The sequence below is a fragment of the Megalops cyprinoides genome, chromosome 8 (assembly GCF_013368585.1).
Source record: "Megalops cyprinoides isolate fMegCyp1 chromosome 8, fMegCyp1.pri, whole genome shotgun sequence".
NCBI lineage: Eukaryota > Metazoa > Chordata > Actinopteri > Elopiformes > Megalopidae > Megalops > Megalops cyprinoides.
In genome coordinates this window covers 147,501-157,500 of record NC_050590.1, presented here as the reverse complement: position 1 = coordinate 157,500, position 10,000 = coordinate 147,501, and the positions used below count along the sequence as shown (strand labels likewise).

General features: G+C 46.5%; 1 protein-coding gene across 1 annotated transcript; it reads right to left on the bottom strand.

Annotated features, from left to right (window-relative positions):
- Positions 1-234: 234 nt before the first annotated feature.
- pla2g15 (phospholipase A2, group XV) lies at positions 235-6,718 on the bottom strand. Its single transcript, XM_036535680.1, has 6 exons — positions 6,428-6,718; positions 3,864-4,020; positions 2,828-2,946; positions 2,458-2,556; positions 1,787-2,011; positions 235-807 (listed from the first exon to the last, which is right to left on the bottom strand). The coding sequence occupies exons 1-6, from the start codon at positions 6,558-6,560 to the stop codon at positions 293-295; spliced, it is 1,248 nt and encodes a 415-aa protein (XP_036391573.1). The 5' UTR covers positions 6,561-6,718; the 3' UTR covers positions 235-292.
- Between the last annotated feature and the right edge of the window lie 3,282 nt (positions 6,719-10,000).

Genomic DNA, 10,000 nt, shown 5'->3' with positions numbered 1-10,000 from the left:
TTCCCCCGGCGATTCCGACACAGTCACAGCGTAACGCCGTCCCGGAGGGGCGGGGATAAGGGGGGGGGGGGTTTTGGGTGATGGCGTTCGCTTCGCTATCTCGCGCTCGGTTGGCCGGACAGACGCGTAGGCGGAGTCCCGCGGTCGATTGGCGTCTCTTCCTCGGGGGGGGGTGGGGTTTCCAGGGGACAAAGGGGGGGGGTGTGGTCTTCTGGGGGGCGGGGTTTCCGGGGGACGTAGGGGGGCGTGGCCCTGGGGGGCAGGGTTTCCGGGGAGGGGCGTGGCCTCGTCGTCAGGGGGCGGAGAGCACCTTCTTGATGTACTCCACCGTGGTGATGTTCAGCAGCATAGCGACGTGCTCGTTGCCCGGCAACTCCAGCAGGCGGACGGGCTGCGGCTGGCGCCCCGCCCACCCCTGGCACGCCCGGGCGCTCAGCAGGTTGACGGTCCCGTCCCCGTCGCCGTAGTCGACGGCGGGCTCCACGTCCGGGAACGCCGCGCCGTAGCGGAACGCCTCCGGCGTGGCCACGCCCGTCCCGTAGAGGCAGTGCACCGGCACCCCCGGGGGTTCCAGGCCCCCGACCAGGTCCTCGGTGTCCTGGCGCATCAGCCAGCCGTCCGGGAAGCCGATGTCGGCGAAGAAGCGGCGGTAGTCGCCCGGCGTGTAGTTGGCGGTGGGCGTCGACACCAGCACCTTCCGGGCGGGCCAGGCGCCGGCGTAGGGGAGGAGCCAGGCGGTGGAGACGGCGGTGCGCTGCTGGGAGCGGATCTTCAGCGAGCTGATGACGGGGATTCGGTTGTTGTCGCCTGGTGGGGTGGAGAGTGAGTCAGTCAACGCACTCAGATACACAGTGATTCACTCGCTCAGATACTGACTCAGATACTCAGTGATTCACTCGCTCAGATGCTAACCCAGACACTCAGATACGCAGTGATTCGCTCGCTCAGATACTGACTCAGATACGCAGTGATTCGCTCGCTCAGATACTCAGTGATTCACTCACTCAGATACTGACTCAGATACTCAGTGATTCACTCACTCAGATACTCAGTGATTCAATCGCTCAGATACTGACTCGCTCACTGGCTCGTTCGCTTGCTCAGATACTCAGTGATTCACTTGATCAGATACTGACTCATTCACTCACTCATTAATACACTCACTGACTCACCCAGACACGCACACTCATGTTCCTGCCGACTCAGCAACTCAACTGCCGATTCATTTACCCACTGTCCAAATCATTGCCTCCCCGACTCACTCAGACACTCAGGCGCACCCGCTCGGACACTCACTCGTCGACTCAGACACTCGCCCGCTCACCGATTCACTTGCTGACTCAACAACTCCCCTGACCGAATCACCGACTCAGCGACTCAACCGCCGATTCATTTACCCGCTGTCCAAATCGCTGACTCCCCGACTCACTCAGACACTCGCCCCCTCACCGATTCACTCACCAACTCCCCCGATACGGATCACCGATACAAATCACCGAATCGAATCACCAATTCACAGACTCAATTGCTGATTCATTTACCCGCTGTCCAAACCACTGACTCCCCGACTCACTCAGACATTCGCCCGCTCACCGATTCACTCACCAACTCCCCTGATACGAATCGCCGAATCGAATCTCCGATACCGAATCACCGGATTGAATCTCCGATACCGAATCACCGGATCGAATCACTGATACCGAATTGAATCACCGATACCGAATCACCGATTCCGAATCTCCGATTCCGAATCTCCGATTCCGAATCTCCGATTCCGGGTACTCACCGGAGGCTAAAACGCGCAGCGTCTTGGCCACGCCCGCCCAGGGCGCCCCCAGGCACACGAAGGCCTTGACGTAGCGGTCCTTCCAGGCCTGGCTCTGCCGGTTGAGGAAGTAGAGGGCGTACATGTTGCCCATGCTGTGCGCCACGATCACCACCGGCCCGCCGAAGGCCTCCGCCATCTCCTCGATCATCTGCTGCAGCGCCAGGAAGTAGGGCTTGTTCTCGTCTGCGGGGGGAGTGTGTGTGTGTGTGCGTGTGTGTGTGTGTGTGGGAGGGAGGGGGAGAGAGAAAGAGAGAGAGAGGGTTAAAGGGTGTGTGTGTGTGTCGGTTTTGGGGTGTCTGTCTGTGGGCTGTGGGGGTTGGTTGGCTGTGTGTGTGTGTGTGTGTGTGTGTGTGTGTGTGTGTGTGTGTGTGTGCGTGTGTGCGTGTGTGCGTGTGTGAGAAAGAGGGAGTGTGTTTTTCTGTATCTGAGTGAGTGTGTGTGTGTGTGTGCTGGTCTCTCTTTGTATCTGTGTGTGTGTGTGTGTGTGTGTGTGTGTGTGTGTGTGTATACTGTCTGTATCTTTGTGAGTGTGTGTGAGAAAGAGGGAGTGTGTTTTTCTGTATCTGAGTGTGTGTGTGTGTGTGTGTGTGTGTGTGTGTGTGTATAGAGTGTGTATGTGTGTTACTCACTGGGAGCTTTCCTCCAGTCGTATGGAGCCCCCCGGATGTCGTGGTCTCTGGTGTAACCGGCCTCCGTCAGAGCCTGCACTATGGTGAAGAAATACATCCCTGCGACACACACACACACACACACACACAGTTACATATACACACACACACACACACACACACAGAGTTAGATATACACACACACACAGAGCCATATACAGTCATACACACACACACGCTCTCCCTTATTGAGAAACACACTCTCTTACTGAAACACACACACACACACACTCTTACTGAGAAAAACACATTCATATGTACACACACACACACACACACACACACACACACACACACACACACACACACACACACACTCACACGCACTCACCCACGCTCCGCCCGCTGGGGTCCAGGTACTCCAGCGGGTAGGTCTGTCCGAAGCCGGGCACCCTGACGTCCACGCCCGGCGGCGCCTCCGTGCTCCGAGTCGTCCGGTTATAGATCAGCCTGGAACACACACACACACGTACACACGTACACACGCACACACACACACGCACACACACACACACACACGCACACACACACACGCACACACACACGCACACACAAGCAGTTTCAATCCCACGGCCTCCTGAGGTCTCGGTTCCCTACCGAAAACCGATACGGGGAAGTGGTCTGAACCCAGGTGGAGCGGAAACTCCTGCAGGGGCTACGCGCTAATAATGTAATGTAATGAGCAGGGGCTAAACGCTAATAATGCAATGTAATATAATGAGAAGAGGCTAAATGCTAATAATATAATGTAATGTAATGAGAAGAGGCTAAATGCTAATAATATAATGTAATGTAATGAGAAGAGGCTAAATGCTAATTAATGCAATGTAATATAATGAGAAGAGGCTAAATGCTAATAATATAATGTAATGAGAAGAGGCTAAATGCTAATAATATAATGTAATGAGCAGGGGCTAAATGCTAATAATATAATGTAATGTAATGAGAAGAGGCTAAATGCTAATAATATACTTTAATGTAATGAGCAGGGGCTAAACGCTAATAATGTAATGTAATGTAATGAGCAGGGGCTAAACGCTAATAATGTAATGTAACGAGCAGGGGCTAAACGCTAATAATGTAATGTAACGAGCAGGGGCTAAAGGCTAATAATGTAATGTAATGAGCAGGGGCTAAACGCTAATAATGTAACGTAACGTAACGAGCAGGGGCTAAACGCTAACAATGTAACGTAACGAGCAGGGGCTAAAGGCTAATAATGTAATGTAATGAGCAGGGGCTAAACGCTAATAATGTAACGTAACGTAACGAGCAGGGGCTAAACGCTAACAATGTAACGTAACGAGCAGGGGCTAAGCGCTAACAATGTAACGTAACGTGACGAGCGGGGGGCGCTAAGCGCTAACCTCATGTTGTCGATCCAGCAGTCGATGGCTACGGGTACGAGCAGCTCCAGGTTGAGCCACAGGGTGAAGTAGTCGTCCGTCTTCTTGTAGCAGATGTAGTGCACCACGCTAGGCTTGTCCAGCTTCGCCTCCAGCTGGTTTCCCAGGTCCCCCGGCACTGTGGGGCGGGGTCGGAGAGGGGGGCGGGGTTAAGGAGGTCACACGGGGGGCGGGGGGGCGCAGATTTAGGGGGGTTCCACCAATCAGAAATGTATTACTGCTAGTGTATTAGCACATTAGTCCATCACATTACTGCTGTGAGTAGATTAGCATATTAGCACATGAATGCAGTACGTTACTATATGACTAGATTAGCACATTAGCACATTACATTTCTATATGACTAGATTAGCACATTAGCACATTAACATTACATTACTATATGACTAGATTAGCACATTAGCACATTAGCTCATGAATATATTACATTACTATATGACAATATTAGCACATTAGCACATTAGTTTTATTACATTACTGTGTGACTACTTTAGCACATTAGCACATTACTATATGACTAGATTCATACCATTAGCATATTAGCACATTAGTACATTACTATATGACTAGATTCATACCATTAGCATATTAGCACATTAGTACATTACTATATGACTAGATTAGCACATTAGCATACTAGTTGCAGCGGTTGGTCATGGGTTCTGGCCCAAAACAGGGTCCGGACCTTGTACCTTGCGGTTATTGAATATTTTACAGCTTTAATAATAATAAATGAAGAAATATGAATTATTAAAGTGGATATTTATGAGAATATGGCGGTTATAATAAAGCTGGCGCCCTATTGCGTCAGTAGATCGTGGGTTCTAAAGTCCCCAACCGCCGTTTATTTAAGCAACAGCGGCTGAGAGCGGTTTTAATGGACGAAACCAGTGGGTTGCGTGTTTTAAAAGGTTTAGAAACCGACCTGTGGTGGGAAAGAGGAACTAAAGCCTTCCTCTTTTATGGTTTAACCCCCCCCTCCGAAAACCAGTACGTGTGAGGTTCCGAGCGCTTTCGAAACCGCACAATGAGGCGGTTAGAAGGGAAAAGTCAACATGCTATCGCTAACCCCGACCGCTAATGTTTGCTAAGTACCAGATAAGGCGCCTGATAGGAGGCTGGAATAGCGTGTTAGCATACAAACAAGCCAACCCGCAGAGAGGGCCATAGCCGCTATGCTAATATCGAATCCCCGGGGGAGGGGGGGTTTCTGATCGGGTCTAAAGCTAAAATGCTAAAACGCTAAAGAACCTAAAGTGTGCTGGTGAAACGGGTTGGGTAAAGGAGTTTTAGGGCTAGTTTTAGCATGATAGCAATCAAGAAATACCTCCCCCCTCCTAAGGGGCGGTAGGGGGGGAGGTTCAAAACAAAAACACCGCTATGCTAACATCTGGAAACTCTTGTTTACGGCTAATCAGCTGATCTCCCCCCCGTTTGAACCCAACCCATTCCGGTGCCGGGGGGGTGTTTAGGGAGTAGCAAAGGCTAATTTGAAAGAGATAAGCTATCTGTTTAGCTTCGCGAATGGGTTGTTTGCGTTGTTTGTAAGGGAGGAGAGATGCTAACTCGCATGCTAACGTCGGGTCACATGCTTTTCCCGTCTTATGACCGGTTACAGGGGGAACACAAAGTCCAGGGGGGGAGGGACGCGACCTCACCCCCCTAATGGTTGCGAAACGGACCCGAAAGTCAGGCTAGGGGCTCCGTCCTGTAGGTTTTTAGTTCGCGGGGTTTCCAGCTTTTGGGAAAAAAACAAGTTTTTAGCCCCGTTAGCTTCGATGCTAACGCTGGTTGTTTTTCTTTATCGGCGGCTCGGCTAACGTTAGCCGAGCGGTTTGTTTTGACGTGATTTTACACCCCCAAACACACACACACAGCCCAGCTAACAAGCTAACAAGCTAACATTTACCCCCCCACACACACAGCCCAGCTAACAAGCTACCATTTACCCCCCCAAACACACACACAACCCAGCTAACAAGCTAACATTTACCCCCCCAAACACACACACACAGACCAGCTAACAAGCTAACATTTACCCCCCCAAACACACACACACAGCCCAGCTAACAAGCTAACATTTACCCCCCCAAACACACACACACACAGCCCAGCTAACAAGCTAACATTTACCCCCCCAAACACACACACACACACACACTGATCCCACCTCCATCTTAGCAACAGGGTGACCGAGCGAGTTAGCCAACGGCTAGCCGCGAAATGGAGCCGCTTCTGCCGCTCCGGCGGCTAGGCTAACGCTCCCAGAGACGTGATTTGACGCTAAGATCTGTTAGCGCCTGAAAAACGGTTAGAATTAGCTGCAGGCTAACGCTAAAAAACGCCTTTAAACGCTATTAGGGGGGGAGAGAGAGAGTTAAAACCCATGGAGTACCGGTGCTAACAGTGCAAAGGTGCAAAGCTACGAGCTCCGGGTCTAGGATTCGAACCCCCTGCGTCCCCCGTCCGGGGCTAAACGCTGCAACGCTAAAAAAACGACGTGAGGGATCGCGACCCGGACTCACCCAGTACGACAGGGGGTCGAGGCGGGCAGCCCTCCGCGGCGCAGCTCCGGCCCGCCGGGCTCCCCTCGGTCGAGGATGCGATCAGAACCAGCTGGATCAGGGGCAGCAGCGGGGAGCCGGGTCGGAGCCCCATCTGGCCCTGGGGGGAAAAAGAGAAGAACAAACAACCTCCCCCCCACCCCCGAAAACCAGGTGGTCGAGGGGTCTTGTCTCGGAGAGATCCAGGGAACGAAGTGTACGAAGAGAGAGGGGGACGCGACCGAAAAAAGGGCCAGGCGTTAGCAGCCGAGCGCGGAGGGATTCGATCGAGCAGGGACTGGGTGGGGGGGGGAGAGAGAGGGGAGGGGAAGCGAGTCGATAACCGAGCGGATCGATCGAGGCCGCGACTCCAAAAGCATGAAACTTCCAGGCTTCAAAAACAGTTAGCAAAGGCTAGGATAAGCTACGCTAGGCTACGCTAACAGCGAAAACGCATGGTTTTTAATGTGTTTTTGTATTAATATGCATACATGTGCATAATATATATTCATATATAAACATATAGTCATTGTTTATGTCTATAACAAGCAATGAAAAGTGAAGCTAATTCTGCTAAGCTAACAGCGAAGATGCTTTAATATTTAATATGTTTTTGTATAAATATATATATATATGAATGTGTACATATTTGTGTATGAATGTATATTTATATGCATAAAGAGTCATTAAAAATGAAGCTAATTCTGCTAAGCTAACAGTGAACACATAACTTTTAGTGGGCTTTTGTGTGTATGTTTATATTAATATACACGTATAATTTTTGTATGAATTAATACACGCACACACACACACACATATGTGTTAGCATGTATGCTAAGTGACATACTGTATATGCTCCTGATACCATGGAAACAAGACAAAATTATGAATTTCTTGGTCTATAAAATAATAAATAATAATAATAATAATAATAAAACATGGAAAACGTGAGAACATTTATATTTAATATATAATATAAATAATCTAATTATAATAATAATGATGATAATAAGCGAGCGTATGCTAAATGACGTAATGTAATGTAATACAATATGATATGACATAATATATTATAATATAATATAATACAATATGATATAGTATAATATATACATATAGTCGCAGTGAAAAGCCTGGACACAAATGATTAGCCTAATGCTAACCGCGCATTTTAACGACATTTACACCTAAAGATTTATGCTAACACGATTAAAACTCGCTTCTTACACAAATATAGATATTTATATTATTTATATATAAAATAGATATTTTATAATATATAAAATTAATATCTATGCATGAATTATGTTCCAGAAAACTATGAATTATGGGTAATATTCTCTGGCTGCTTTGAGGAATATGAGGAAATATTAAGGAGCTTCGGTTCGCTTGACGTTGTTTTTTGGTTGGTTTATGTTCTTTGATCGTTTTGTTATAAATATTATTATTATTAAATATGGAAAATAATAAAAATAATAAGAAACCCCCCCCCTATTAGTTATGATTTATGGATATTATAGACAATATCCATTGTTTTATAACATTCTTTTCAACGTAACCTGATATAACTAGTCCTGAACTATATAACTATATGTCATATATGGAAATGAATGATTATGAATTATGATTACTGTGATATTTTAGCATTTTATGGCTTTTTATACCACTATGCTGCAGTTTGGGGTTCGATTCCCAGCATTTATTTCAATAATTAATGTCTTTATGAATCAATGACTTTAATATATATAGCGATTTAATGCTAGTTCATTAATTTCATAATCATATTTCTTTATGAATCAGTTATGTTATTATATTTAGCAATTTTATGCTAATTCATTAATTTCATAATTATATTTCTTTAGCAATTTCATCCTAATTTATCAATTTCATGAAGTAATTTCTTTATGAATCAGTTGCTTTATTATATATAGCAATTTTATGCTAATTTATCAATTTCATAATTATATTTCTTTAGCAATTTCATGCTAATTTATTCAGCTCATAACTATATTTCTTCCTGAATCAGTAACTTTATTATATATAGCAGTTTTATGCTAATTTATTAACCTCACAATTATGTTTATGACTTCATTATATTTAGCAATTATATGCTAATTTGTTCAGCTCAATTATATTTCTTCATGAATCAGTAACTTTATTATATATAGCAATTTTATGCTAATTTATTAACTTCATGATTGTATTTCTTTAGCAATTTTATGCTAATTTATCAATTTCATAATTATATTTCTTCATCAATCAGTAACTTTGTTATATATAGCAATTTTATGCTAATTTATTAACTTCATAATTACATATAAGTAATTATCTACACTCACACATGTACAAACAGTCACTTTTTACAGGCCGTGTGGCTAATAGAGCTGTTAGCTTAGCTTGTGTAAATATTTTTCCCGCACCGCCGGGGTGGGGGAGTGTTAGCTTAGCCGGGAGGTCACGGGGTCGGATTCCGGAACGCGCCGTGCCAGGTGCGAGACGGCGGCGGCCGTAAATCAGTCGAACCCCGCCCCGCCCGGGCCGGCGCGTACGGAACACGGAGAGGAAGGGGGGGTTCTGTTTTCCCCCCTCGGGTCGAGAACATCTCACCCGGTTACCTGGGGTCTCCCGGGGCGACGGCGGGCCATAATAGTCGCGGCCCGCGCGAGTTATGCTGTTAGCGTTTAGCCCCCACTCATTACATTACATTACATTATTAGCATTTAGCCTCTTATTACATTACATTACATTATTAGCATTTAGCCTCTTATTACATTACATTACATTATTAGCATTTAGCCCCTGCTCATTACATTACATTACATTATTAGCCTTTAGCCCCTGCTCATTACTTTACATTATTAGCCTTTAGCCTCTGCTCATTACATTACATTACATTATTAGCCTTTAGCCCCTGCTCATTACATTGCATTACATTATTAGCCTTTAGCCCCTGCTCATTACATTACATTACATTATTAGCGTTTAGCCCCTGCTCATTACATTACATTACATTATTAGCCTTTAGCCCCTGCTCATTACATTGCATTACATTATTAGCGTTTAGCCCCTAGTCATTACATTACATTACATTATTAGCATTTAGCCCCTGCTCATTACATTACATTACATTATTAGCCTTTAGCCCCCGCTCCTTACATTACATTACCCAGTAGGGGGGGAGGGACGCGACCCCCTCTGGTTCGTTTCCCGTCTATCTCTCCTTTTTTTATCACTCTTTTATCGGATGACAGAAGGGGTCAAAAACCAAAATCCACCCGGAGAGGGGGAGTTTTTGATGACATTAGCCTAACGCTATTGATTTTCGCTCTCCTTTTTTAGGGGGATTTGTTTCGCAATCTGTAAATAATCAATGGGGCGCTAGGTTAATCGCTGATGTTAGCTTTGGCCGGGTGTCTGGGAGCGACCCCCCCCCCCCCCGCCGCGTGTTAGCGTTAGCCTGGAAAAATGGGGATGGGTGAACAGCTGGTGTTAGCTTTGCCCGTGTGTGTCTGGGAGTGACCCCTCTCTGTTAGCGTTAGCCGGAAAAAATGGGGC

Coding starts and splice junctions, on each gene's coding strand:
- pla2g15 (XM_036535680.1), bottom strand. CDS start 6,560: ATGGGGCTCCGACCCGGCTCCCCGCTGCTGCCCCTGATCCAGCTGGTT. Junction 2,947..3,863: donor TGCTGGATCGACAACATGAG/GTTAGCGCTTAG, acceptor TGTGTGTTCCAG/GCTGATCTATAACCGGACGA. Junction 2,557..2,827: donor CCCCAGCGGGCGGAGCGTGG/GTGAGTGCGTGT, acceptor TGTGTGTCGCAG/GGATGTATTTCTTCACCATA.